This window comes from Thamnophis elegans, chromosome 16 (genome assembly GCF_009769535.1).
Source record: "Thamnophis elegans isolate rThaEle1 chromosome 16, rThaEle1.pri, whole genome shotgun sequence".
Lineage (NCBI taxonomy): Eukaryota > Metazoa > Chordata > Lepidosauria > Squamata > Colubridae > Thamnophis > Thamnophis elegans.
In genome coordinates this window covers 37850795-37878180 of record NC_045556.1, presented here as the reverse complement: position 1 = coordinate 37878180, position 27386 = coordinate 37850795, and the positions used below count along the sequence as shown (strand labels likewise).

The 27386-nt window shown below is 54.5% G+C and overlaps 4 protein-coding genes across 6 annotated transcripts; 2 read left to right on the top strand and 2 right to left on the bottom strand.

The window, feature by feature from the left end:
* The first annotated feature begins 891 nt into the window (after positions 1-891).
* On the top strand, positions 892-3826 carry DPP7 (dipeptidyl peptidase 7). Its single transcript, XM_032232586.1, has 5 exons — positions 892-1103; positions 1768-1924; positions 2385-2449; positions 2563-2633; positions 3216-3826. Exons 1-5 carry the CDS (start codon positions 1035-1037, stop codon positions 3319-3321), a joined length of 468 nt encoding a protein of 155 aa, XP_032088477.1. The 5' UTR covers positions 892-1034; the 3' UTR covers positions 3322-3826.
* Positions 3810-16423, bottom strand: MAN1B1 (mannosidase alpha class 1B member 1). Its single transcript, XM_032232585.1, has 13 exons — positions 16167-16423; positions 13240-13348; positions 12709-12836; positions 12104-12252; positions 11693-11802; positions 11031-11216; positions 10537-10685; positions 10131-10319; positions 9474-9664; positions 8980-9100; positions 8221-8418; positions 7964-8095; positions 3810-6779 (listed from the first exon to the last, which is right to left on the bottom strand). Exons 1-13 carry the CDS (start codon positions 16341-16343, stop codon positions 6576-6578), a joined length of 2043 nt encoding a protein of 680 aa, XP_032088476.1. The 5' UTR covers positions 16344-16423; the 3' UTR covers positions 3810-6575.
* A 1064-nt stretch (positions 16424-17487) lies between these two features.
* On the bottom strand, positions 17488-22567 carry UAP1L1 (UDP-N-acetylglucosamine pyrophosphorylase 1 like 1). 2 transcript variants are annotated; one of them, XM_032233477.1, is made up of 9 exons: positions 22196-22567; positions 21902-22106; positions 21626-21801; positions 21266-21438; positions 20982-21175; positions 20227-20367; positions 19232-19417; positions 18419-18485; positions 17488-17773 (listed from the first exon to the last, which is right to left on the bottom strand). In XM_032233477.1, exons 1-9 carry the CDS (start codon positions 22470-22472, stop codon positions 17636-17638), a joined length of 1557 nt encoding a protein of 518 aa, XP_032089368.1. In that variant the 5' UTR covers positions 22473-22567; the 3' UTR covers positions 17488-17635. The 2 variants fall into 2 exon arrangements, with proteins under 2 accessions (XP_032089368.1, XP_032089369.1); XM_032233478.1 differs by lacking the exon at positions 20227-20367.
* A 124-nt stretch (positions 22568-22691) lies between these two features.
* On the top strand, positions 22692-25759 carry SAPCD2 (suppressor APC domain containing 2). Of its 2 annotated transcripts, none has more exons than XM_032233480.1 (6): positions 22692-23371; positions 23718-23857; positions 24151-24297; positions 24413-24487; positions 24634-24756; positions 24863-25759. In XM_032233480.1, exons 1-6 carry the CDS (start codon positions 22876-22878, stop codon positions 24989-24991), a joined length of 1110 nt encoding a protein of 369 aa, XP_032089371.1. In that variant the 5' UTR covers positions 22692-22875; the 3' UTR covers positions 24992-25759. The 2 variants fall into 2 exon arrangements, with proteins under 2 accessions (XP_032089371.1, XP_032089370.1); XM_032233479.1 differs by having other exon boundaries at positions 24410-24487.
* The last annotated feature ends 1627 nt before the right edge of the window (positions 25760-27386 follow it).

Here is a 27386-nt window from a genome sequence, read left to right as displayed (position 1 = left end):
GCAAGGACGGCTCTGTGGGCGGGGAAGGAGGCCCCCTCGGCCTCCAGCACCACGTCGCACAGGGAATTCTGGGAACGCAGGTCCTGGAGCCCCTCTAGGAGTTTCGGCAAGTAGGTATCCGAGCTGAGGCTCTTCCAGCCTTCTGCCACTTCCCGGCCCCCGATCTGCGTCTCTGCCAAAGCCATGGCTCCGAAGCGGCCCTTTCCCTACCCTCTGCCCACTGGGAGCATCTCTGGGGCTTCTCTGGACTCAGCCGCGGGACAGCCAGTCTTGTTTTTCTGGGCTCCCAGGAGAGCCGGTTAGCTGATCCCTCATCTCCAAGGCAGCAGCAACCAATCTCCTCCCCTCCCTCCCATTGGTTGGTGTCCAGTAAGGTGCGGTGGGTCCTCCGTTTCCTGGTCTGGCCAAAGTGGGGAAGAAAGGCAAGCCCAGGCCTGCCCCCAGCTTGGAAGGAAGGAAGAGCCGGCTGCTTCGGCCTGGACTTTCTCTGCGGCCTTCGGCCCAGGAGGCAGCAGAGGACAAAAATCTGCCTTCCTGCCGTTCCTGGGATTTATTCCTTGGCGGAAGGGAAAGAAGTTTCACGAGGGATATTTGCAATTTCTCTGCCCAGCCACCAGCACTCTGGGATAAAAAGCCGAGCTCCCCATTGGGCCTGGCAGCCAGACTTTGCAAAGGGTTTCTCCCCTTTCGCCTGAGTCACTTGCTGAGCCCTCGAGCCTTTTGTGTGTCTCTGCTTGTTGATGGAAGGATCTCCATCACCTCAGCTTTTCCTCCTAGGGGCTTTCTGGTTACTTTAGCTGCGTGTCGCCCAAAGAATTTTAATCTGAGACTTTGGAAGTTGGGCTTCAGGTGGGCTTCATGGGCGCTTGGTGGGCCCACCTAGATTTCGGGTTAAGAAACCGCCTCCCTCCACCCAACCTCTTCCTCTCTCTCTCTCTTTGGAGTACCTAAAGTGGACACAGCCTCTTCTTCTTGCTCTACCAGGAGTATTTTACAACTCCACGGGGACGGAAAGCTGTTTTGACATCTACGAGATGTACCATAGATGTTCCGATCCAACCGGCTGTGGCTTAGGCCCCAATGCTGAAGCTTGGGATTATCAGGTAGGTTGGGGGAAAAGCTGTCTCACCTGGGCTGGCCAGGAAGGGAGGAGACTGCAGGGACGCCCAGTAGGGGGGGGTGGGGGTGGGCAGCTGCCATTCAGAGCTTCAGTGGCACAGTGGTTAGAGTGCAGTCCTGCAGTCCACTTCAGCAGTTCGGCAGTTCGAATCCCACCAGGCTCAAGGTTGACTCAGCCTTCCGTCTGTCAGCTTCTGCCTTGCTATTGCTGACACCGTCCTTCCCAGGTGGGTAAAATGAGGACCCAGATTGTTGGGGGGCAAGAGGCCGGCTCTGTAAACCGCTTAGAGAGGGCGGTAAAAGCACTGTGAAGCGGTATATAAGTCTAAGGGCTGTTGTTATATCAAGGCATTTGATTGCCAGGGATGGAATGGGAAACATTTTCCAAGGCTGTGGACTTTTTTGCTTGATATCCGAGCAAGGTTCCCCAGACGATTTTGCAAGGGTGTGTGTGTGTTTCTTGCTATGGGTCTCCCCTCCTCACAGGGAGGAGCCAGCTTCTTCCATATTGAAACCAGATGAGCAGGGGGCTGGGCTGACACAGTGCAGACAGGGCCCATCCACTCCCCTCCCCCCAAGATCAGGACGAGACCCCACACACACACACACAGTCACTCCTCCCAGCAGCCGGACTCTTCTCTGTTCCAGGCCTGCACCGAGATCAACTTAACGTTCGACAGCAACAACGTGACCGACTTTTTCCCGGAGCTGACCTTCCCGGAGGCCGCCCGGGAGGACTACTGCTACCGCAAGTGGGGCGTCTGGCCCCGGCCATCGTGGCTGCGCACCAACTTCTGGGGCAGCGGTGAGCAGCAGCCTCTGTTGGGATTTCCGCTTGCGATGGTGGTGGTAGTGGGGGCGTTTCCTGAAGGGCCCCCTTTGCTCTCGGTGATCTGCGGGAGGGGGGCGTGGGCGCCAGTCTTAAAGGGCAGGAAGAGGGGGTCCCAGATGGACAGGTGGGAAGGAGGCTCTTTCTGGGGCCCCGTGAGGACACGACCTGCCGTGGGAGTCTGGCGTTCTCCGTCCCAAGGCTGGGACCTCCTTGCGGGAAAAGCCCAGGGATCCTGCTGGGAGACACTGGGAGCTTTTGCAGAGTCACTGAATGGTTTCAAGGCAGGCATTCTCCTCCCGAGAAAGCCCCTCTCCCCTCGGGTCTCTCTCGCCTTGCCCCCCCCCCACCCCCCAAATGGCTCAGAGAAGCTTTTCTGCACTTTTTATCATTCAAACCGATGGAGAATCCGGCTGTGCCTTTTTAACCACTGCAGATCTGGCTGCTGCCAGCAACATAATCTTTTCCAACGGAGACTTGGACCCCTGGGCTTCGGGCGGCGTAAGTACCTGCTCAGCCTTCCCGGCCAGATCTACCTGGTCCCGTTGCCTCCTGCTCCACCTCCCTCCCACCCCCCCAAAAAAGTTTTTTGACTTTCCGATGTTGCCGTTCAGGTGCGGAAGAACCTGAGCTCCTCCGTGGTCGCCATCACCATCAAAGGGGGTGCCCATCACCTGGATCTCCGGTAAGTTTGACCTCGGGGATTCTCCCCCCCCCCCCCGGATTGTGCCATGCTTGCCAGCATCTCTGTGGAGGCCCAGAGGGGCCTTTCGTCCTCCTCCCCCTCCCCATCCTCTCTTGGGGTGAGGAATAACTGCCTCTTGGAGCTCTTCCCGGCTCCTGATGCAGGCGGGGCTGCTCCCGTGGGCTTTGGGTGGCCTTCATGCAGGCCCAGGGGCTGAGCTATGGAGCCCCTGGGCCTCAACCAGCCACTCTTCAGAGGGCCCTGGAGCTCCTCCACCCTGCAGGTCCTGGAGTTGTCCCAAAGATGCTTTTTTTTTCTTCAAAAGTCAACCGGAGTCTCTTGTTTCAGAAAGTCTCCTTGGATGTTTCATTCCTCCCCCTTTGCTTTTAAAAACAAGCTTTCGGGAATTTTGAATGTTCCAGGGAGAGAAGGAGGGCGACTGTGTTCCCTGGGAGGGAGGGGTCCTGCTACAGCAAGCAAGCGCACCTTAAAAGCCACTTGTGACGAGGGATGTTTGCTCTCAGACAAGTAGCAGGCTTGGTCCACTTCACTGGGCTTATTTTTCCCTCCCCCCCCAAACAGGAGCTCCAACCCAGCTGATCCCGCCTCGGCCAGGGAAGCTCGGCTGCAGGAAGCCAGGATCATCCAGGGGTGGGTGGAGACGGCCACCCTCAAGACCACCAAGTAGCATCTGAGTTGCCAGCCGGGGTCTTCACAAAAGCCCCCCACCCGGACCGCTGGGCGGGAAGGGAAACGCAGTGTCCTCTTTAAGCAGTGACACTTTCCTGCGACGGTGCTGAAGAATAAGGAATAAAACCCCTCCAGGACTTCTTTTCTTCACCTGTTTCGAAGGAAGGATCTGGGGGCCGGGGGAAGAGTTCAAATTCAGGGCTTAGATGCATTGAGATCGATGGGTCTAAGTCAGGGGCCCTGGAGGCAACAAGGCTACTCCTCTAAGTCTTCCCTTTGGACCACTAGCCGGGCCTCCCTCCACCCTGGTAGAAACCCGGGAGACCCCCCCCATCCCAAGGAAAAGCGTTTCTTTCCTTTGCCAACTTGGTTCCCCTCTGGAGTTCTTCCTGGATCGCTATCAAGGGATGGTCGTTTCTCACCCCTTCTGGCAGGAAAAGGAACACGTAAGCGGTCAGCGGCACAGAAGAATGCAGCCTCTCAAAATAAAATTGGAAGTTTTATTAAGTGGTGGAGTAGAATTCTGCAGATTAACTTCCCAGCCAAAATCACTTGAGATTCGCTTTCATTTCGGAGATTTTTTTCCCCACCTTTGCAAAAAAAAGGTGATTTCACGTTTTGAAATCAATCCCACTTCACAAATACTTTGGACCAGATCACACCGACGAGGCTTCAACAAGTCTGCCTCTTCTTGGGAGAGGGAAGGAAGGGAGGGGGGGGGAGAAGGTAATTTGAAAGTAATGATGCAGAGGGAAGGATGGGAGCCCACAGGGTGCTCCCCACGAGAGCCCAGATTCTCTACCAAGTTTGGCAGTCACAAAGCCGCCCCCGGTCCGCTTACAGCTAATTGCCCAAGTGTGTGCATGATTATTTAGGACTCCCTCCTCCGTTCTTAAGACACGAGATGAACTGGCCGTGATAAGACGGCAGGGGAATCACGCGGAATAAGACAAAAGATGAAAACTGAGCCAGGTTTTCCTGACGTGGCAAATTTCTCTTGAACAAATCTCCAAAATTAGGAGGACATCCCACCGGCGTTGTGCACCGGTAAACAAAACAGCGAAGCAATCCTCCACTGGGGGGTGGGCGAGGGTGGGGGGCCGTTCAGCCTCTTGAGAAGGATCCAGGGAACCAACGTCCCAGGGGGCTTGCTTGAAAAGTGGTTGGAGGGTCTGCAGCCCAGCTCTAGGCTTTGCTTGCTGGAGGAACTGCTTTGCCTTCAGAGACGGGAACCATCCCAGCCCTTCCTTCCTTCCCCTTGAAACCAGAAGGCACCAGTTCGAAGTAAAGTGTCGGCCTCCCAAAAGTGGGGATTTGCAGTATGGCTTTTAAATTCCAGGGTCTGTTTAAAGGGAGGGAGGGGGGGGAGACAGGAAACTGAAACTGATGGTGCCTTGCAAGCACCCCCTCGAAAGCCAGGACTGCTCCCCCCTCCCCAATTCAGTTGGGACTTTGTGGCCTCGACAGCAAACAAGACACCGTTTATAAGAACGTGGCAAGTGAATTTCTCCAGAAGTCCAGAGTTACAGTAAGAAGATTGGAAAGAAATCTTTTCTCATTAGGATACTGTTGTGCTTCAACCGTTCAAAGCATCTGGTTCTCCCTCTTCTTGGGAGCCACCGGCCTTGGGATATCGCGGGGGGGGGGGGGGGGGGGCGGAGTGCGAGGTGCGCACCAAAAGATCTGAGCCACTGTTTTCTTGATTCAGCCTCTTGGCCACTGCACCGTCCCACCGGTTAGGTAGCACCAAACGCCCCCCCCCGTCTTGGGAGACATGCATTCTGTTTGGGGCACACACAGAAGAAGCAGGATCACTGGTCCCTCTGAAACCCACTTTCTCCTGCCACAGCTCCAGCGGTGCCGTTAACCTCGTGCAGCTCCCCTCTGTGCCAAGAGGGGCAATGCCAGTTTGTCTCCCCGTCCTCTGCTGGGCCGGGATTTAAAGCGGTTGGTGCACCGTGTGCAGCAGCAAGCATGTATTGGGAGGCCCCCAAATACACAAAATAACAGTCCCACCAAAACCGGGTAAGATTGTCCCAGGACTCTTCCCTCTGCCCCCACTTTAAAGTGCTGAGATTAAGCAACTGGGAAGAGGAGGAGAGGGGAAGGGAGGGCCATGAAAGCTGGAAGGGACAGGAAGGACGGGGATGAAAGGGCCAGAGAGCCTGGCGAAGGGAGACCGCCTCTCACCCTGCAGGCTGCACTTGTCCTGACTCGGAGACAGACACAAAATTCACAACAACGTGTAAAGCAGGAGCAAATGAGCTTCCGCTGTGGCTGGTAGTTAAAAGCCAGAGAGGGAAGGTTGCTTGGTTCTTAAGCCCAATTTTCCAGGGGGGACTTTGCGCGCACGAGAGGCGTGGCAGAAATCCTTAGCGGGAGGAATCCTCTCTGGGGATAAGGACTCTGTGACCCGCTGCTTCCTTGCCCTCTAGCCCCCGTCCCCCCAATATGCTTGCAAAGTGAAGGTCAACAGTCCCCTGGGGCCTCCAAGCTGGAAGAGGACCCCTTGCAGGAAGCATTTTCGGAAGGATACCTGAGCCAAGACATTATTCATAATATGCACATATAAATTCCTACATAGACAACCTCCCGGTTTTTGTTTTTTTTCATAATGTAAATGTTCACATTTTTCTCCCTGCATTGCTGCAGATAAGTTAAGAAAATATATATATATTTAGATATAGATATATATTTACCACCCCATCCATCTTCTCCCCAGTTTGCACACGGGGCACAAATTCCTTCCCCTGATGACACCAAGGGCCCCCGGGGATCAGGATGCCAGCACTGAACACTGTTTTGGAGGGGGAGGGGTCTCCTCTGGACAGCATCGTCCTTCCCCCACCCCTACCTGCGGCCGTGGAATGATCCTGGGAAACCCTGGGGACACTGGGAGGGATACCTGGGAACAAGGGCACCCTTTCCTACTGAACGGGACGGAGGCAATGGAGGAAGGCTGGAGCCTCCATAGGGGTCCCCTCCTTGCTAGTTTTGAGGCGCTCCCTGGGCCGAAGTGAGTCCTGCGCTCCCCCTTAGGCCAGGCAGGATCTGGCACGGCAGGGGCCCGCTTGCCCGGTCCTTGTGTGGGTGCCCCTTTTCAGAGAGGGGGGCGGTGATTCCCCACCTTCCCTCAGGTACAATTCCTCCGGGAATTCTCCCCTTCACCAGGAATGCCGCTAGACGCCTCCCTTCGGGTCCCTGGAATCGGGACGGGGTCGAACCTGGGAACGGCAGATGCCCGGCTTCGGTTTATGCCGACGGCCAGATGGGGAGCGGGTGGGCCTCCGTGTTGAAGACGTAGTGGTCCAGGTTGATCAAGTTCACATCGTCCGAGAAGAGCAGGAAAAAGTACTTGAGGGTTTCGCCCAGGAAGAAACTCTCCATTTTGTCCCTGGGCTCTGGATTGCTGGGGCTCTGGACATTGTCGATGGAGGTGTAGCCGCCCGTCGGGACCTGGAGGGGAGAATCCAAGTGTGGAATTTGAAGGCCATGAAGATTCCCCATCCTGGCTCGTTTGGGGCGCTGCTGATGCAAAGCCTGCTTTACTTGTTTAAATAAGAAAGAAAAGAAGTTAGGAGAATGGGAGAAAAGAAAATTAGCAAGAAATGGAATCTTTGAGAGACCAAGAGAAAATGGTTAGAGGAGGAGGAAGGGAAATAAGGGACGTAGATTAAAGGGAATTGTATTAATATTATTAATGGCGTGTAGTCAATTTAGATATAAGGGAAATATCGTAACATTGTTGATTGTGGATAATTAATTAAGTTAAATGTTCTGTATGTAAAAATTGAGGATGTGTGTACCAACATGAAATGTGAAAGGATAATTTGGTTGAACCTTGAAGAAAATGCAAGTTGAGAGACGAAGATTAAACATTAAAGACTGGAATGGCGAATTTGAGAAACATACTTAGCAATGGAGATGATACTATTGTAAGAGATTAGAAATTAGGGTGATTAGTGATAATGTTTATATATTAAGAAGAAAATAAGTTTAAGATAAAAATATGGAAAGGGAATAATATGACTGAAATTGAAAAAAAGAACCTGATATAAAATGGATTATGTATACGATGTAAAAGACCCGGACAACACTTTGTTTATAAAATACGTTAAAAATTTGTGTTAAAAAATAAAAACCTTGAATTAGGAAAAAGCCCGCTTTACCCCAGCCAATTCTCCCCGGCTGGGTGGGTGGGGTTTTTCCTCCTCTCCTCGCTCCCTCTGATGGGACCCCCGTTGCTGAAGCAGGCGGCCTGGGCTGCCTTAAGCTCAGGCTTACCCGGGTGTATTTTTTATTTATTTATTTATTTTCAAAACAAATATACAACTCCTCCTTCTTTACATATTGTAGAAAGTGTATCAGTTACAAAAGGGTTTTGTGCATCTCTTCCACCGTCATCAAATACAATTCATATTAATTCAAATATCTTAACTCAAATATTTACTATATTAACATCATCATACCTCCACTTTTATTTGCCTATAGTTATTTAAACATCATCCTTAAATATACCAAGATTCAATACATAACCACATGCTGGCATTTCATTTACTTATTTGTAAAATCCTCCATTAACATTAAATCCTCATATCCTGTTTTAGCTAAACATCCATAATATTTAATACCAGGCTTACCCGGGTGTATTGGTTGAAGCTCTGCAAGATCTCCCAGCCCCAATCCTGGTACTTCTTATCGCCGGTGAAGCGATAGAGGTAGAAGAGGCTCTCCACCGTCTCGGGACGCAGGAGGTTGTGCCTATCGGCGGTCTGGGGAAAGGGGAGCAGAAGGGAAGCTGAAGGGCATTTTTGGGCCTGGGGGTGGCTGGGAAGCCCACCGCAGGGCAGGCTCTGAGTTGCCCTGATTGGCGCACAGGGCAGGATCGGCTCCTCACCTTGATCTCCACGTCCTTCCGGTCCTTTTGCGGGTGCATGTTGAAGTGGACGATCTCGGGGCTCAGTCCGGTCTCCACTTGCGCGTACATCTGGTAGCAGGTTTCCGCCAGCTCCGCCGCCAGGGTCAGGTGATCTGCAGGGAGCCCGTTGTGAGCGCCGAGGGCCAGGACTCCAGGCAAGAAGCAGACCAGGTGATCCTGCTCCGGAGACACAGAGGGAGGAGAGAGCTTGTGGGATCCAGACTTCCTCTGCCCAAGGGCCTCTCCTCTGCGGTAGCTCTGGAGGGGGCGCTCCTGGGCTCCCTGCACACCACGTGTGGCTGGCTGCATTGCCAGCTGCCTTCCTGTGGCACCTCTGAGAAGGGGTGCCTTGTTCGAAAGAGAGGAGCTGATGTGTCAGTGGAAGCGAAGAAGGAAGGGGGGGGATCTGCGCAGGCAGTTATGAGAAATGCAGGTGCTGGCAGTCCAGCTGGGGATCCGATTCTCCACGGGACTGAAAGGCCCAGCAGAAGGGCTGCAAACGCACCGCTGGCTGGGAGCCTGAAACCTGACTCATTCAGCCAGTCCATCCGCTGCCGTTCAGAAACTGGGAGAGGAAACATGCCCAACGGCTCAGCAACCCTCTTGGTAAACACGGAAGAGGAAGCAAGAGACTCTGCCTTATTCCACCCACTCACCGCAAGACACTCGGTAAGGGCAGAATTGTGGGGGAAAGGAAGCCCCTCTGCTCCCCCCCCCCATCCCTAAAAGAAGGCTCACCATTTTCGCACTGAAACGGCCGTGAGCGAGTTCCCCAACAAAGCTCAGCCTTTTCGGATAGGATTTCCGGAGCAGGTGCGTCTTCACGCCCTCAATAGCCTTCATATAGTCTTCCAGGAGCCTGGGGAGGGGGGGGGCAGAAGGCACCAACATTAGTGGCTGGGATGCTGCTAGCAACGCCCTGGGGTGCTGCATCATTCGTGCCTCCCAGAATTTTTTTTGCATTTGGCTCATTTGTGGTTATCTTCAGCCCGTCAACTGCAGCAACCCCAGCCGCTGTGTCTGAGAACGGGAGTATGTGCTCATGTGCCTGGTTCCCCGAGAAGCCCAGCTGCAGGGAAGCTTTCCTGGCTGTGAGAATGAACTAGTTATTCCCACCCTGGCTTCAAATCCACCCAACATCCACTACTAAGCTTGCAGGGAAAGCCCTAGGATTCTCCACGGAAAACCCTGCCAGGCGTGGAAGGAAGGAAGGGGATTCGAAAAGGAATTACTCGTTTTCCTTCTTCCCTCCCTGGATCCACTGCTTGAGCAAATACTCGTAGTAGCTGTCCGCTCGAGCCCCCAGGGTGTAGACTCCGAGGTGGGTGAACTGCCCGCTGTTGGTGTTGATAAACATGGGCACCAGGCCGTCGTTCTTGCCGGAGAGGGAGTGGACGTGCCTCATCACCCTGTCCACCGCGTTCTAGGAAGCAAAGGGACAAACAGCAAGGGAGCTGTGGTGCCCTCTTCCTCTGCAACCAGAACCAGGAGAAGCCGCACACCAAGGGGGTTCCGGAGTACGTGTAGCAGCCAGGATTCTGAGGGAATGGACCCGGTTCCATCAAAGCTCAACCTGGGGGGGTGTTACACTCTCTATGCCCTGAGGGAACTGCGTCCCAAGAAGAAAAGCAGAAAGCCTTTACTAGTCTATCAAGAGACACGTTTCCTCCGAGCTTCCTTCCTTCTCTTTACTGTCTACTGCAACTGAATAGCAAAGAGGGAGATGGACTAGCCCAAATTCTGTACCGTAATTGACTGCCCCAAAAGCTGAAGATGTCCCCCCTTCATGATTAAGTGGTTTCTTCCCCTCTGCGTGCCCCCCACCTCCCAGCATAGGCATTAAGAGGAAGGAGCCTAGGCAATCCACCCCCCGTACCACTCCCTGGTACCTTAAATTTGTCTTCACCGGTCAGGCGCGAGAGCTCCCTGAATTCCAGCTGGATGCTGGTCACTTCGGCCACAGTGCTGTCAGAGGTCCAGCGTGGGGGGTGGGCTGTGCCCTTCCCAATGTTGACATCCGAAAAGGGGATCTTGGAAGGAGTGTTAAAGGCTGGCATGAGCCTGCTCCCGATGTCTTTCTGAACAAGGGAGAAATTGCACAAGGGTAGGAGGGAGAGAAAGAAAAAGAAAGAAAGAAAGAAAGAAAGAAAGAAAGAAAGAAAGAAAGAAAGAAAGACAGACAGCGACCGTTTTTTGGTGCTGGGAGAGAGGAAAGACCGACTCAGAGGCCTTCCTGATCCTTCTGAGGAGGAGAGGGCCCCCCCGGGGGTCTTCAGAGGCCAGCAAGGTGCTTACCGCTTTTTCCAGGAAGAGGCTGTCCCCAGACAAGTGGTAGGTGCTCAGAAGGCCCCCCAGGATACGAATGGCGCTCTCAAAGAGATTGACATCTACGTCCTTCTTGAAGTCCAGTTCCTTGGCGACCCACTCTCGGGCTTCTTTGAACTCTGCATAAGGAAAGGAACCCCAGGAGCTTCAGCCAGGAAGGGAAAAGCTCGGCCAAGGATCGGCCTCCGGATCCCACCTACACTGAGAGAGTCGGGCTCAGTGGCTCCGGGTTGGGGGGGGGATTTATCTGTGAGTTTGAGAAGCTTCTCCTTTGCCTGCTGAACGCTGGGCTCTCCCTCCAAACAGGCGCCCCTCAGAGGCAGCCGCCTCAACCTACAAGGCTGGATTTTTGTGGGTGGGCGAAGGCAGAGGGGAAAGGAGGGAGCCCGCTGTGCCTAAGGCCTCCTCCAGACTCCCCTGGCCGTGGGAGGAAGGCCGAGCCAACCGGCAGGCGAGGCACGGACCTGCCTTTAAGCCCAAGATCCACATGGTGTCCAGCGCGTCGATGAGCGTCAGTCCCAAGCCAAACCATTCATTGAAGGACTTGGAGATGGGCTTCAGCTCGTCGTGGCCCCAGGCAAACTCCTTGTAGCCTTTCCAGGCGTGGCGGAAGGCTTCGATTACGGCCAGCTGGCGCTTATTGAGGGCCCCTGGAAGAGGGAGGAAGAGACGTCGGGAGCTGCTCTGGAGGGGAAAGGCCTTCGTCACAGGAGGAAGAGGGGGTGGGCTGCCACCGTGACCCGTCAAAACCACGCTCGACTAAACCGCGCCCGATTAAACCACGTTGCTGACGTCATCAACAGGGCGACAACAGCGAGCGCGGAGAAAGAAGGGCGCTTTAAATAGCGCTTTGAAAGCAAGCTGATTCAACTTAAGGTAAGGGTTAGGTTAAGGATTAGGATTAGGTTTAGGGTTAGGTTTAGGGTTAGGTTTAGGGAGGTTAGGTTTAGGGGTTAATTTTAGGTTTAGGGTTTACAGCGTGCTTCTGTCTCCGCGCTGTCGTCGCCCTGTTGATGACGTCAGCGCCGCGGTTTAGTCGGGCGCGGTTTTGTGGTGGAACCGGCTGCCACCTCAGCAAAGCCCCCCCCCCCCCCCCCCCCGGGTTAAGCCGAGCCCTGCCCACTACCTGGCTCTTTCTGGTCCTCGGATGCCACGGCGGAAGGCCTCCCCAGGTGGTTTATTTTCTTGGAAGGCGGCTCGGGGCTCGGGTTGGCCTCAATCACGGCTCCCCTCCAGCTGCAGAAAGAGGCTTTTTATGGCTTTCTCTGCTCCGAGGGCCTTCTCTACTCTATGCTACAGCCAGTGGCACAAAGACACCCCCCCCCCCGGTCATAGGGGAGCATTCTACAGCGCCTTCCCTGCCAATCGGCACAAGTGGGCAGTCCTTGTGGGCATGGCTCCTGGCATCCCCAGGCCAGGCCTCTGTTAGCTGCGACCCGTTCACCTGCCAGTCAACCATCCCATCTTCCCTACATTACTAAAACGTGCAGGAGCCCAAAACTGTCTTAGGCGAAACCGAGAGAGGCAAACAGCTCACCTAATGACGGGCTTCTCCGGGTCCTGCACCTGAGGTGCCTGGCCAGGTTTCCCCTCCGCTTCTTGGGACCTGGCCTCCGTCTCCCGCCAAGGTGGCCGGATCTGCAGGTTCGGAGGCCCTCGACGGACAGGAATCTGTTTCGGAGGTTTCTGGAGGGGAAAAAAAAGAATGCAAAGGAATCGGTGGGTGGGCAGGAGTGGAGAAATCACAGCTGGAAGTCTAAATACTTGAAAGGCAGCAGGGAAAAAGGAGAACCACTCCAGTCGTGTTAGGCTGCCCCGTTGGCCTAAGGCAGTGGTTCCCAAACTTGGCAACTTTAAGACTTGTGGAGAGCAGAGCTGGCTGGAGAATTCTGGGAGTTGAAGTCCACAAGTCTTAAAGTTGCCAAGTTTGGGAACCACTGGCCTAAGGTGGGTGATTCAGTGATCCAGTTGACAAAGGCTAGTCTGGGGATCAGTCGGCTTAGAAAAATTCCTTCCAGGTAGAAAGTTCAAAGGCCAGATTGAAAAACAAACGCAGCCGAGCTGCCTAAAAGCTGCTGACCCTCCCCTTAGCTTACAATAAGATAATAGGGGGGAGGGTGGGAGGAGGAATGGGGGAATTACTTGAGGTGAAAAGTCCCTGAGATTGGCATCCGCTTTCTGGGGGATCGGGAGAATGGCCTGATTTGCTGGATTCAATCCAGGGATCTCCAGGTCCGCCTTCTGCTCCTCCAAAGATCGGCTGGTCTCACCTGCACGGAGACATTAATTGCCATGAACCTGATGCAATGGAGTGAAACCAACCACTGAGACGGGGGCCCTCCAAGAAAGAAAAGAACACTAAATCATTTCCTTCCGCGAAACCTTCTGGTTCCCACACAATTGAAAACAAAAACCCGCGACCAAAACAATGCTTGGAAGTTTGGGAGCTTGAAAAGCCGAGACACACATTTTAATTTCTCTAAAAACTACTTTGTCACAGTAGGGCCACAAAGCAGAATAACCCTTTACTTGGAAATCAGCCCCAGGTAGCTCCAGGGAGATGCAGAGCTTCTGCGCAGGCAGGTGGAGGATTGTGGTTTTAGGCGTTTCAAAAGGAACCCACTTCCATTACGCAACAGTTAACCTACGGCAGAAGATCTGGCAGGCGCTTACTTTTCCAGGGGTCGGCCATATTGGCGTACGTCCTGATCCCACAGACCACCAGGAAGGCAAAGAGGAAGAGGATTATGCTGCGCTGGAGGCGGGACAGCTGCTTCCATTTCTGAGGGCGAACATTGCAAAAGGAACCGTCAGCCTGCAAACACAGACGGACCCCAACCCCTCTGCATGAGTCCTCCCCCCCACTCCCAAAGATCATTGTACGCTGCCTACTCGCACCTCCCTGTTATCTTTGTATGCCAAGTATTACGGCTGAAATATTTGTTTGGATAGAGGAGGCGCTTCACAGCAGAATCAAAAGAACGAAACCCTTCTGACTTGGTGATTGATGGCAGGCAACAAAGGAGCCTCTCCAAGCCCAGGGTCAACCCACGTCTCCCCCACGACATGCCTCAGGAAAACAGCCACTGCTTCTCTCCTGCCCCTTGGCAAATACCCTCCTCCTCCTCCTCCTCCTCTCAGCGCCCCGCCTTGAATGAGGAAGAAATCCTTACGTACAATGCAATTCATGGCGCCTGGAACAAGGCTGCTGCCTGCCTCCCCTCCGCTTCTCCCGTATTCAGTGGGATGGCAGCTGCCCGACACGCACAACCACTTCTCCGCTCAATGTCTCAAAGGAGAAGCTCCTTGGAAGGCGAGCAACAGCTTGCGGTTACTTGCCACGCCCCTAAATGTGTCCTCTCTTTTCTCGAAATGATCCAGTAACGAGAAATGCACCTGCTGCCAGGGAACATTTCTCTGAAAAACAAAACTATCTAAGTGGAGGCAAAGCCTGTCCGTTTCCAGTCACGCTTTCAAGATCAAAGGCAGCGGAGTTTTAAAAACTGTGCGTAATTGGGTAACCGTTGACACACCCAGAGGCACCAAACTGGATTTTATTGCATGTGAGATCCTGAACTTGATGGATTCTTAATCCACCCGCCCTATCCTTTGGTCTTAAAGAGAAGGACACAACCCCCATGTCCAGATGCAATCTATCTCAAGCTGTGTTAAATTTATATTTTACCGACAAAGAAATAAAAGGGAGACTAGTACAGATCTATTTCAAGCTATTTAGCTCTCGTCAGTTAGCCATACCTGCCATTGGGTAGCTGGAAAGAGCTAAATAGCTTGAAATAGAGCTATACTAAAGGTAAAAGTTCCCCTTGCACATCTGTGCTAGTCGTTCCCGACTCTAGGGGGCGGCGCTCATCTCCATTTCAAAGCCGAAGAGCCAGCACTGTCCAAAGACGTCTCTGTGGTCATGTGGCCGGCATGACTCAACACCCGAAGGCGCACGGAACGCTGTTCCTTTCCACCAAAGGTGGTTTCTCTTTTTCTACTTGCATTTTTAGGTGCTTTCAAACTGCTGGGTTGGCAGAAGCTGGGACGAGTCACGGGAGCTCCCTCCGTTACTCAGCACTAGGGATTTAAACCGCCGACCTTTCTGACCGACAAGCTCAGCCTCTTAGCCCCTGCGTCTCACAGATCTATACTAGTCTCCCTTTATTTCTTTGTTGGTAAAATATAAATTTAACACAAAAAAAGTTTGTCATGAAAGTGACTGCCTGCGAAGCCCCCTGGATTGGGGCTGAAAGCGGAAGCCGTATGTGCTCTGCCCCATATTTGGGTAGACCAGGTTCTACTCAAGAGCAGAAAGTTCTGGGGATCCTAAAGCTGCCAAACACCAGAAATATTTGACCAGGCGCCACAGGAATCACACACCTTTTGATCTGCAACAAACAGGAGTCCTTCAAAACCGTATTTACGCCTGTTGCAATCCACGGAGGAAACGGGTTTACTTTGATGGTCACTGACACTGCCCACCATAGACCTCACCCCATTCCTCAGAGGTCCGAAAAGGGACTGCTCATAAGTGGACCAGCACGCCTTCTGCCCCTCTCCTGCTGTCCCTGTTGATTTGTACTCCTTTTTTATGTACATACTTATACCTGCTTATTCTTCTACTGCTTATATGTTATATTCATACTTATACTTGTTTTCTCATTCATGCTTGACAAACCAAATGAAATAAACAAATAAATATTGATTCCACCCAGATTTTATGCCAATTAGCTCTCTCCCTCCCTCCCTTCCTCTCTCTCTCTCCCTCCCTCCTTGGGCTCAGCCCACCTCCCCTGTACAATGGGCCAATGAGGCTGGCTCATGCAAGGCTGTCGTTTTGCATTAACTCTTTTTCCCTTGCCTCCAATCCCTGCAAACGTTTTCCTCTGCCAGCAAAAAGCAGAGAGATCCCACCCTGAGCCTTGATTGCCTCTTCCATTCCCTCTCTTTAGGCCTCGGCATTTCTCCCCTGTAAAATGGGCTCATAGGACTGGCTCCCCTCAAGACTGGCTGACTCTCCAAGGACTTCAACCTTAAACTGTCTACCATGGACCTCTCCCCATTCCTCAGAGTCTGTGCCGTCCCTGTCCTGCTGTCCCCATTGATTTGTACTCCTTTCTTAGCAGTAGAAGAATAAGCACCTATACCTGCTTATTCTTCTACTGCTTATATGTTATATTCATACTTGTTTGCTCCTACATGCCTGACAAACCAAAATAAATATATGAAATAAACCAACGACCTGATGGGACTCTGCAAGGCCTCCCCTGCTAAAGGAGCGAGGCTTCTTGGTCTGTTCAGCCTGGCTGCCTTTTCAACACCGCCCCTCGGACAGCAAACCCCGAAGACCCACGTCAGCAGCCGCTCCTGGCGCCTCCCAGCCCCACTCAGGCCAGGGAAGGCTCGACCTGCGGGCTTCCCCCCATCGTGCAGCGGTTACGCTCCGGGAAGGGGCCAGTCCCGCAGTGGCCCAGGCGCTGCAATTCCTACCCCGCCGCCAGGGGGCGCGGGGCAAAGGCCGCTCCCGCCCGCTGCCTCTCCCCTAGAGGGCGCCGTGGAGCCCCTCTGCCCCGTCCCGACTCTATGGCTCCTCTCACCCGCCAGCAGGAACGCCTCCGCCAGGCCTTGCTGTTGTTGTAGCCGCCGCCGCCGCCGCCCGCCTGGAACTGGCCGCCGCTGAGCGTGACCGAGATGAAGTCCCGCCGCGGGGGGGACAGAAGTGGCGGCGGCGGCGGCGGCGGCGGAGAAGAGGAGGAGGAGGTGGCGGCGTACATGGCGGCGAACGGTTTTCCTTCAGGAACCGCGGAGCTCCCCTCCGCCCGCCGCCATGTTTCTTCCTGTTGCTGTCCGCGGCACCGAGAGGGGGGAAGCCTAGAGCGGCCGCGCAGGCACGTCGCGGACACCCTCCTTTCTTGGAGAGGTTAAGTTGCCACAGCGCCCTCTAGTCTTTCACTGGGAGAAGAGCAGGCGGCGGGTGAGCCGGATCAAAATAGCACGTGAGAACCGAAATTTGGCACGCCACGTGACCCAACCCTCAACTCTAGGAAGGGAATCCACGTGGCTCTCTGAAGGCCTCCCATCCCCTCTCCAAAGCCAATGTTTTGTTCCTCTCGTAGCCAGCCTGATGCTTTGTATTCTGTGCTGCCCTTCCTAGCTGATTCTTAAGGCTTGTAAGGAAGATGAAGAGAAGACAGGAGCATCTTTGGAAGACAAATTGGCAGCATCAAAAGTGATAATGTGCCATTAAAACTAACGCCCCCCCCTCCCCACCTTGATCAAATCTCCAGCCAACCCCCTTAATGTTCTGACGGAGGCTTCCCAAGAACCTGAAGCAAATTCCTGATCCCCAACTTTTATTAATTTGCTATGGATTCTGCTCATTCACCTCTAGCAAAGTCTTTCAAGGGAGGATTTACAGTCACAGACCTTATCTCGCTTGGAGAGCTGCCAGGCCGATCTCTGCAGAACTTGGCAAGGAGCCTCGGAGAGTCACAAACCAATTAAGCAAACTATTTGTCTCCTGCAAACTCCACTCCCCTTTCGCTCCTCTTTTATTCCCTCTGGGAGGGGCCATTCATTGCCCACTTGTGGCCTTACTCCCAATCGACCCCTGTTCTTTAGCTGCTCCCTTCGTCTGGCAATTCTGCACATGCGCACACTGGGAACAGGCTCCCCCTGTTCATCTGCCTCACTGATGTCTGTCTCCGAAAGCAAGTGATAACTTCCAGATGGCCCTGGCCCTTTCTCTGCCGCCGACACAGAGCCCTCATCAGAGCCTTCCCCAGACTCCAGGACTGGCCCATCTTCCTCCCCAACCTCCCCATTGTCCGAATCTGCTGCCAGCTCCACTGGCTGCTGGCAGGCCACAACACTTAAGAATGCAGAAACACAAGAAACACACGTCCTCAGAGCTGCTCTTAAAATTCATTTTAATATGAAGAAAAATTCACAGATATCCAGTCGTTTTCCCGACCTTCCTCCAGGAAGGTAAAACATGCCTTGCTTTTCAAAAAAAAAAAACCCCACTCTTTTTTCAAAGTTACTTTTTTTTCTAAAAAGAATTGCTTTAGTTTTTAAAAGAAATAGGGACCTTTTCCCCAAAATTGAGCTGCCCAGCTTCAGGCAAAGCTAAAAATTCAGCTTTGCTTTCATCAAGAAGAAACGGAGATGGAAGATTTTTGCCCCGGATATATTTTTCCAGCCCCTGCAAAAAAATAAAAAGAATTTGACAGACTGAATGTGGGGGGATTGTTTTAGGACACCTCAAAGGCTAGAAAACCCCAAAAGGCAGAGATGAACTGTGTGATAAAATAGAATTAAAAAAATAATTACAGAATTAAAGTTAACGATGGAGAAATTTTGATTATCTCTGCTTTCTGCAACAATCACAAACCATTCTTTATTTTTAAAATCAGTCCTTTTCTATCTACTTTATACACACTGTGGATTTTCCCCACATCCATCTTTTTCTACCTCCTGTGTTCATTATTATTTTCCACCAATTGTTATATATATTTTTCAGGCTTTTTGCAGGTAGAGGCCTAACCAGGCTGCTTCCCACTTTAGGGCACCAATCACCTGCTCTTAAAACAATGTTTACAAAACAAGGGAAGGGTTCCTAGGTGCACCAGGCCTAATTTAATATTAGCATTGTTTACGTGCAAAGCAAAGCTTCTAAATTCTGGCTCTTTCCTTGTTTTGGGGAACAAAGGGGGAAAAAATCCATTGAGTAAAAGTTTACAAAGAATTCTGCTGCCCTTATTCCTGAGTCAGTGCAAAAACCAGTCCTAACCCTTTAGCGACAGATATTCAACCCTTTTGGAGCTCAACAGAGAATAATTTTTCTGACCTCTCCAAAGTAAGAGACTAGAGGCGAGATCTCACACACAGCAGGTGGTTCCTCGTCTTGGGCGAAACTGGAGAAAGGTAGGGAAACAAAGACATTTCAGGCTCTCCACAAACACACGAACGCAACTTACGCTGGAGGATAGCAATAGCAATAGCAGACTTATATACCGCTTCATAGAGCTTTCAGCCCTCTCTAAGCGGTTTACAGAGTCAGCATATCGCCCTCACAGTCTGGGTCCTCATTTCACCCACCTCGGAAGGCTGGAAGGCTGAGTCAACCTTGAGCCGGTGAGATTAGAACCACTGAACTGCAGATAACAGTCAGCTGAAGTGGCCCGCAGTACTGCACCCCAACCACTGCGCCACCTTGGCTCTTATAGGATAATAAAGGTCCAAATGCATGAAAGTTTATTCCCTGGAATAACCAAATCTGGGACTGGGATAATAATTCTAGATTTAAATATCCAATTCAACTAAATTGCCTTTGAACGTGGGAGTGTTTTTATATTGATTGTTAACCATTCAAGTAGCCCTTTCATGGGTGCCTGGTAAATAGTGACAGTTGTTTCAACATCCCCAATTTAAATAGTAAAAATCAATACTGACTTACCTTTAAAACATTCCCACCCTACTCCATAAACCCTTTTCAGGAGGTTGAATTGAATCAAGACATGTAGCCGATTCACACAACCCACTAAACCAAAAACTCAACGGCGGCTGTGCACCCAGGGCGTCGCAGCAGGGGGCCGAGGTTGCCCCTTCGCCCCTGCCAAGCCTCGGGGCCAACCGGGCTGATCAAGCAAAGCAAACCCACCTCTCCTTTTCCGGGATCGGCTGCCCGCCCTCTGCCACGAATCTTCCCCCCGCCTTGACGGCCCAGCGGTAATGCTGAGACAGGATGGACCGTCGTGCCGTGGTGGGCGTGTCCCTGGCAGCTGTGTCTGCGTTCTTCAGGGGGGAGAACTCCTCTTCCCTCGGGACTTCAAAAGCGACAAAGTTCCTGCCAATCCAGGAACAAAGAGTTGGGTGCTTAATATTGGCCAGCAGCAGATGGTTTAATTCTAGGTTGTTTTATTTGGCAATGCCAAGCTAGTGAAACATTGGAGGCGATGCCCACATAACTGTGGTTCACCCTTCATTCCTTTATATGGTGATAGGTCTTTTGAGATACCCACAGAGGGGAATATCACTCCCCACCTGTTTTGCCAGGTGAAATTCTGGCTCAGCTGCTCACCATGGACGCCCCCCTTTCAACTCCCAGCGCAGAACAGATGTACCACCCCCAAGAGCAGGTTTCCCCCTGCACCTTAATGCCAACCACTGATCTGCACAGGACACCTCTGAAATAGGGAGGGGGCCCAGATCAGCCAGCTGCGGAGTGGTGTGTGTGTGTGGGGGTTTGCTGGCGGCATTATTCCGGTTCGCTTCAAGTGTGTGCACGCCATACGTTGCACAGTTGCCTGGAAATTGTTCTGTGCATGCGCCGAACATTATAAAATGCCTAAAAAACATGCCACCAATGCCATGGATGACCAGGGAACCAGTTTGGGGAGGCTGGGCCAGCCTGCTATCCCTACCGGTTTGGCGACCCGGACCCTATTTCCACTACTGGTGTGAACCAGTAGCAACCCACCTCTGGTGTGTTTGTGTGTGTCTGTGTGCAATGCTTCTGCAGACTTTATGTTAATGCAGAAACCTGGAAGGCTGCATTGCCCCCTCCCTGCCACCCCCTCCCCTCCACAGCCGGCTCTGTTCCACAGCGGAGTCTCCAGGCCCAAAGAAAAGGGAAGAGAGGCATCGGCCACTAACTTAGCAAATGGGAAGACGTCAAACACAAATTTCTCCAGCTTTATCCCGTTGGGCTTGAGCGGCGCCACCCGGCGGCCTTCCTCGTCCACGCAAGCGACTTTCTTGATGGCCACATGGGGCGTCAGCTGTGACTCGAATTGCCTGGGGAGGAGAGAACCGGCTCTGCCAACGAGGTCTCTCCCCCAGCTTTCCAAGTCCAGGACTCTCTTCAGGCGGCCCGGCCCCTCAAACCAGCCAGGACCATCCTCAGCCCAGCTGGGGTCTCCCCACACCAAGAAGCAGCCCCTCCCCCCTGTGGGAGACACCCCCCAATTTTACTCCCACGCAGCCTGGAAAGTTTTTTTCAACCCTGGGAGGGAAAAGAGCTGAATGGGGGAATGCCCGATTCGGCTGTTCGGGATGAACGAAAAGGGGAACAGAAATTTCTCGTGTCTCAGCATGTGATTTTTGGCGATTCCCTGGAAACCGTTTCGCAATTTCAATATCGGGAAGCCTCCCTGCGGTTTGTTCAGACACATGTCGTTTTTTCCCCTCCTCCTGAATAACCCTCAGCTGACTGGCAGTTTGGCAGAGCAGTTAAATTACCTCCAACAGCCCCCCCATGTCCAGATTAAAAGCAGGGAGACCTCCTTGGATCAAATGAAGCACCAAGAACCTCTCTTCTCTTCCCTTGATTTTGCTCCTGGAAAGCTCAGCCCGCTCCAGGGCCCCCTCGGTGCTGATTGGGGGTGGAGATGGGGGGTCAAGGGACTTACTCGGCTACTTCCCGGAGGAAGTCGAGGCTGAAGAAATGGTTGCAGATGTTTCCTGCCCAGTAGGCCAAGCGGCCATCGGGACTGCGTTCCTCGGCCGTTTCCGCAACGATCTCGCTGTACTCCACCACCTGAACGGCTCCGTCCACGCAACACACCACCCCGACAGGCTCGGCCGGGTAGGCTTTCTCCACCACCTGCAAAGGCGGCGTTCAGGGGCCGTTCATTTCGGGAGACGCGGCACCGAAAGAGGCTGGGCTTAAACCAGGCCGCCCCGCCCCTTTCACCTTGGCCCCGCAATCTGCTCCTTTCGAGACGCAGAAGCCGATGAAGACGGGGTCCGCCATTTTGACCAGGATGTTGTCCACGCAGTAGACGTGCACGAACTGGACGCCCCGTCGCTGCATGTCCTGCAGGATCTTGTGGTCCACCAGGGCGCGATACAAGCCACCGTTGCCATCTGCAACACAGGAGGCAGCAATGGCTTTTTAGCCCTCTGCTCACCGCAGGCGTTCCCGCTTACCTTCGGCTACCGTGGGCCCCTTATTCCAGAAGGGGCTTCGATGTCAAAGGCGAGTGCAGAGAAACTGCAGGGAAAGTCCCGGAAGTGCCCCCTCCCTCCCCCGTGCCAGAAAAGAGTTGCACACCTGGCGCCATGGCGATCTTGCCCTTCTCCTCCAGGATCACCTTCCCGTCAAAGGAAACGGCCGGCAGCATCCTCTGCTCAAACAGGATGACGTTTGACTCGTCCAGGTTGAAATAATGATGATCCCGGAAGAATTTCTCCGTTGGCCCTAGCGTGAACTCGCTGGTCATGATGTACCTGCAAGAGAAGCCGGATCCCCCCCACCTGGCGTTAGCAGATCTCCCACCCCGAATCCCTTCCTGCCACTGCTTAAGCTGCCCACGGCTGTGGGACCCACCAGGGCACCAGGCACCGCGAGCCAAACTTCTGGCCTGCCAGCTGCTCCACTTTGCGGATCCTCTCGGCCTGGATCTGGTAGAGGGTCTTGTGGCTGGGCAGGCCCACGTCGAACATGCCCTTGGGGTAGGGCACCCCCAAACGCGTCCCTTGCCCGCCAGCCAGCAGCAGCGCCGCCACCTTGCCCTGGGAGATCTGCCAGAGGCCTGGAGGACAGAAGGTACAGCTGGCATCAACCCAGCCCTCTTGAGGGACACCCCCAGCACTCCGGCCCCTCGCCAGGCAGGTAACCCACCTTCCTCCTCCCACCGCTGCAGAGCCTCCGGGTCGCCGCTGCCGGGCGGGAGGGGCTCCATGCGGCCGTCCAGCTTCTCCGGGCATGGCTGTTGCTGGCGGGCGTAGGCCTGGGCCGCCAGGCGGCAGTGCGCGGCCAGCTCCTCGGGCTCCAGCAGCGCCAGCGGCCCCAGTAGCGCCTCCCGCTCCGCCGGTCCCAGCTCGGCCCAGAAGCGCAGCAGGTGGGGCTGGCCGGCGCGCTCCAAGCGCTCCCGCATCGCCTCCTCCGGCGGCCCCATGGCCGGGCGCGGTGGGAGCGGGCAGGATCCCCCAGGCGCCCTTCCGCCGCTTCCCCCAAACGGCCGTTCAGCTGCTGGGCTCAGCCGCCGGTCCCGCCCCGTCCGGCCAGGCGGAGCTCCCGGCCTCGGAGCCCCGCTGCGGGGCGGGGGCAGCGGGGCCGAAGGCGAAAGGGAAGCCCGGGGGAAGGGAAGAGCGGCGCCCCCTGGCCCGGGGGCCGTGGGGGGCCTGGCCCGGCCGAGGGCGCCCCCTACCCCTCATCCCCTCCGGGGCTCGCGTGGGGAGGGGAGAAGCGGCCGAGGCGGCGGCTGCCCGGGAGGCTCCGGCGTTGCCGCACGGCGAAATCAAACCAGCTGGCGGGGCTGGAGGAGCCAATGGGCGTCGAGGGGCCGGGCCGGGCGTCCAATGAGCGGAGGGCGGCTGACGTCACGCGAGCTCCGCTGCCCGCCGGCCGCCCCATTGTCCGCCGGCCGAGCCCCGATGGCGCCGGAGCGCAGGGCGGAGGGTCCGCCGCGGGCCTTTCTGCAGAGCCTCCGCCCGCTCTACGACATCCTGGACGAGCGGCGGCGGGGCTACGTCCACCTGCGGGAGATCGAGTCCCGCTGGCTGCAGCCGGGCGGGGAAGCGGGGCCGCTGCCGCCGGGGGTCCTGGAGGGGCTACGCCGGGCGGCTCCGGCCAGCGGCTACCTGACCTTCGAGCGCTTCGTGCTGGGCCTCCGGCTGGCGCTCCTGGGCCCGGAGGCAGACGACGGCCCCGGCGGGAAAGTCGCGGCCCGAGCGCCCGGCCCCCCCGGCGGCCCCCCGACGCCGCCGCTGAAACGGGCCCCCCACGCCTCTCGGAGCCTGGAGCGGAGCAGCCGCGGCGGGCGGGCGGAGCAGCAGCTGCAGGGCAAGCGAGCCGGTGAGGGATCGGGAAAGAGCTGGGAAGCTTCTCCTGGTTGATGGCCGATCACACAACTCTGAAAAATTTGGGTTTAATTGCGAAACGGGAGGGGGGGGATCCCTGGTGGGACGTGAAGGGGAAAAACTGGTTCAAGAGCGAGGGGGGGTCATCCTAGGGTCTGGGGGCTGCACCCGGGAGAAACAACCCCCCATCAGAGGGCAGATTGCAAAAGGAGTTTTAAATTTGGAGGAAAAAAGGGGGGAAGAAAGGATCAACATTGCTGCTTCCTTGTGAGTGGTGGGTTTACCAAGAGCCCCTCCCCTTAAACTGGGACTCCCTCTGCCACTCCTCTTCCCTTCTGCAGCAGGAGAGGCCAGTGAGAGCCGGAAGCCGCCCAGGGAGCAGGTGGGAACCGAGGGTCCCTGCAAGGAGCCACGGAGGCAGCTGAGCATTCGAGGGGAAAGGCGGAGACACACTATCACCCACGGAGTGGATTACGAGATGGTATTCCCACTCCTGTGCCCCCCCCCTCCCTCAATCCCCACCTGGCAGAAGAGCTGGCAAGGCAGAGGGAGGCTCCCCCAGCTGGCCTGCTGGACTGCAGCTTGCTCTCTCCAATAGTGCACTGGGAGCAATGGGAACGGTAGTTTTCCCAACTGGGGAAAGGCGCCTAGCCCGTCATGCCCTCTCGTCATGCCCTCTCATCTGGCGGTTGGGAGGGGGGGTGTTGTGGAGATGGAAGGGAGGGCACCTGCCTTGCCCACTGATGCCCTTGCCCTCTGGGCATCTCCCAACAGCTGAAGCAGATGAAGGAGCTGGAGAAGGAGAAGGACTTCCTGCTGCAGGGGCTGGAGCTGGTAGAGGAGGCCCGGGGCTGGTACCACCAGCAGCTCCATCGCCTGCAGGGGCACCAGAAGCAGCTGGCGCAAAGCAAAGGCTGCCAGGTGAGGGCGAGAGGCAGGTGGGGGACCCTGGAATCGCCACCCAGAAAGGGAGGGCTGCCTGGCCTGCTCGGAGGAGCGACCCAACCACAGACCCCCTCCCCTTTCTCCCCAGCAGGAAGAGGAGAGCCGGATCCCGCTGAACCATCTCGTCCCCCAGTGCCTCTGCCAGCTGCTCTCCCTCTCTTCCAAGGTGAGGTGCTATGGGGGATTGGGGTTGGGGGGGGAGTTACCCTGTCATACAAATCACATAAATCAACTTTGCTGGCATCTGCCTGCGCTGCCCATAAGGACTAGAAACCTGTTATGTGCTTTTCGCTAAACCCCCTTTCTCTTCAGCCTGGGAACTCAAGCCCCACCGTCTCCCACAGCCCGCCGGCCACTCTGCTGGGCCCCACCCCATCCCTAGGGCCACAACAGACCATCAACATGCTGAAAGAACAGAACAGGCTTCTCACCAAGGTCAGCGGGGAGCAGAAGCCCCCTTGCACCCATCTCTTTGTTTGGTGGGGGGGAAGGACCCCACTGGCTACTTTGCTAACACCGCTTTAACCCCCCCCCCCTCCAGGAGGTGACAGAGAAAGGCCACCGGATCACCCAGCTGGAGCAGGAGAAGTCTGCCCTTATCAAGCAGCTCTTCGGTGCTCGGGCCAAAAGTACCAAGGACAGCGACCATCTGGACTCCACTTTTATTTAGCCTCTGGACACCCGTTGCCTATTTCTGGGGCATCTCCCCCCCCCCCCCCGAGACTGGGAAAATGGGACATCCCCCATGGAGGGGGGGAGGCTGCAGAAGAATCTGGAACCTGCCCCCCCCCCCTCTTTGCAGGCTGGCCCTTCTGGATTTTACGGCCAGCAGGAGGCATCGCAGCACCTTATCTGGTCAAGGATATCCTTAACGGGCACTTTGCAGGGTCAGGAGTGGGGCTGAGACTCCCACGGAAGACCCCTTCCTGACCGCAACACTCCTGGACGTTCGAAAAAAATGTGTAGCAGCCCTGTCAGACTCCCGGGGTCCCGATTCCCACCTCTTAGAATAAACACGGGCTCTCTTTTGTGCCTGGGCCTCCGAATGATATGGGCATTTTTTTATTTTATTTTTATGGCTGACATTTCCATGGTGCTCTACTTCAAACTGTGCCCGCAGAAGGGGCTATATATGTGAATGCGCTTCCTCTGTGTAGCAGAAAACCTTCAGAATCCACTTGGTTTCCTTCACGCTGGGAGAGAAGCCCCCACCCACCCACGCCAGGCGAATTCAGCTGACAGGCTGCTTAGAACCAGCTGTTTTTCATTGTAAGAGGAAGCTGCCAAAGGATTTGGGACTCTGACTTCCCCTCCAGTTACTACGGATGTTTACTTATGTTTACAAATAAACACTGCGTCGGTCTCTTTTTCTGCATCACATTTTTCAGGATGTTTTTTTTTAAAAAAAAAAATACCGTCCATGTGTTAGTTTCGTTATTGCGCAGATCCAAATAAAAAAGCGAAACCTTTATTTTGCTGTTGCTTTGACATTAGTGCCTGGCATAGATCACAGGGGTCCAGAGGGGCTTGAGCCTGAAATTAGAGGCCCAAAGGGATAGCGGGGTATGGCTGAATCTGCTCAAGAGAGGCTGATAAAATCAAACTTTCTGGCTGCAGGAGAGAGCTTTTTCCTCAAGAAGGACCGAGTTAAGGATCTGTGTTTAATCAACTGGATTGCTTACTTTCCAAAATGAGTTTTTTCAGGGAATGAAAAGGTCTGCTCTGCCAAAGAGTAATCTGGGGGCGGGGGGCTTTTTAAAGTTATGAATCCAGTTGTCCGTATTTTTGCACTGAGTTTTGGGAGAGGGGAGAAGTTTGGCGAGACCCAGCAGGCTCCCCATCAGCTGCTCATTCCTGGAAAAAACAATTACTGGGTTGTGTATTTTTTTTATTATTTTGTTTTTTGTCTTTTCAATGCAAGGCGGGATCCTTCGGAGGAGGAAGCGTAGAACGAAAGAGGCCCAGTTTGGGCGAGAGACCCAAATTTTCAACCTCAGGGCTTCCCCCCACAGGGAGCATCAATGCAAGAGGAGGGTCACTTGTCCCAGGCAGCCATCCAGAGACAACTGTGGATGCTTGCTCTGGCTCCAGAGAGCAGATCTCTTTATCCTTCCAGAACAGCTGGGCGGGCCGGGGGAGGGGGGAAGATGAGACTTGTTGAATGTCCAGAGTCCTGCTCCACCCAAGTGTACTTATGGCTTAACGTATGTTGCAAGACTCCCAGGAATGGATCTGTTTTCAATGTCTCAGTTTCTGGCGTTTTGCAACCATGTTCCTCTGTTTATCGCCAGCCAGCCAGAATCCAGGGGGAACGACTGGGCTCCCACCTGGTTTGTGGCCCCTGCAGCAACCTGGGAGCCCTCCACCGCTCCTGAAACACGGGCCTGGCTTACTGCCTGATTGTGATTTAATAAGGCATTCCAGATGTTAAGTCCGGAAGGAGCCAGTTCTGCAGAGCCAGGCTTAGTGTAGGAATCTGGGCTTCCACCACATATAACAACCCCACTCCCCCCAACTCAAATCGCCTTTTTCTCTTGACTTCCTCCGCTCTTAAGTTCAGGTTGAGGGCGGATCTCGGGACCTCTCCTATCCGAAGGTCCAATGTTGCTCTGGCTTTGTGCCCATTCAGATCGTCGTAGATGTTTTGCTAAAGTCAGAATGAGTCCCACCCTCCTCTTCTTCCCTGAATTTGGGTCCTTCAGGAGGAAGAGAAAAGGAGGCATCCAGGCGTTCAGACAAGGAACGGTTATGAAGAATAAATGCCCTTGAGCGTCTTCCTTGACCAAATCCTGGAGAAAATCCACCCAGGTTGGTCACCTCCTTGTGGGTGGGCCTCTTGAAGGCATCTGAGCAGCCTTCCTGGAAGCCTTGGAGCCAGGCCGCTTCAGTCCTGCCCAGTTGGGGCATCTCTGCCCAGATGCTCCTTGTCTCCTTGGATGTGGTCAGAGACGCTGAGGATAATCGTCTTTTGTCCCGGAGAAGTTAGCCTCAAAAGACCCCTTGGACTTCTCTCCAATTGGAAATGCCAAGAGAGGGGGAACCCCGGGCCCAACTGGGAGCGTTTC

Bases quoted from the DNA above. Each gene is read 5' to 3' on its own strand.
- DPP7 (XM_032232586.1), top strand. From the start codon at position 1,035: ATGTACCATAGATGTTCCGATCCAACCGGCTGTGGCTTAGGCCCCAAT. The intron at 1,925-2,384 runs GTGAGCAGCAGC...TAACCACTGCAG, and splicing joins CACCAACTTCTGGGGCAGCG to ATCTGGCTGCTGCCAGCAAC. The intron at 2,450-2,562 runs GTAAGTACCTGC...GTTGCCGTTCAG, and splicing joins ACCCCTGGGCTTCGGGCGGC to GTGCGGAAGAACCTGAGCTC.
- MAN1B1 (XM_032232585.1), bottom strand. From the start codon at position 16,343: ATGTACGCCGCCACCTCCTCCTCCTCTTCTCCGCCGCCGCCGCCGCCG. The intron at 9,101-9,473 runs GTAATTCCTTTT...CCCCCTCCCCAG, and splicing joins GGAGGGAAGAAGGAAAACGA to GCTCCTGGAAGACTATATGA. The intron at 8,096-8,220 runs GTGAGGAGCCGA...CCCTTTCCCCAG, and splicing joins GGAAGGACGTGGAGATCAAG to ACCGCCGATAGGCACAACCT.
- UAP1L1 (XM_032233477.1), bottom strand. From the start codon at position 22,472: ATGGGGCCGCCGGAGGAGGCGATGCGGGAGCGCTTGGAGCGCGCCGGC. The intron at 21,802-21,901 runs GTGGGTCCCACA...CTTCTCTTGCAG, and splicing joins TCGCGGTGCCTGGTGCCCTG to GTACATCATGACCAGCGAGT. The intron at 21,176-21,265 runs GTGAAAGGGGCG...CCGCCTTTGCAG, and splicing joins GAGCAGATTGCGGGGCCAAG to GTGGTGGAGAAAGCCTACCC.
- SAPCD2 (XM_032233479.1), top strand. From the start codon at position 22,876: ATGAGCGGAGGGCGGCTGACGTCACGCGAGCTCCGCTGCCCGCCGGCC. The intron at 23,372-23,717 runs GTGAGGGATCGG...TCCCTTCTGCAG, and splicing joins GCTGCAGGGCAAGCGAGCCG to CAGGAGAGGCCAGTGAGAGC. The intron at 24,488-24,633 runs GTGAGGTGCTAT...CTTTCTCTTCAG, and splicing joins TGCTCTCCCTCTCTTCCAAG to CCTGGGAACTCAAGCCCCAC.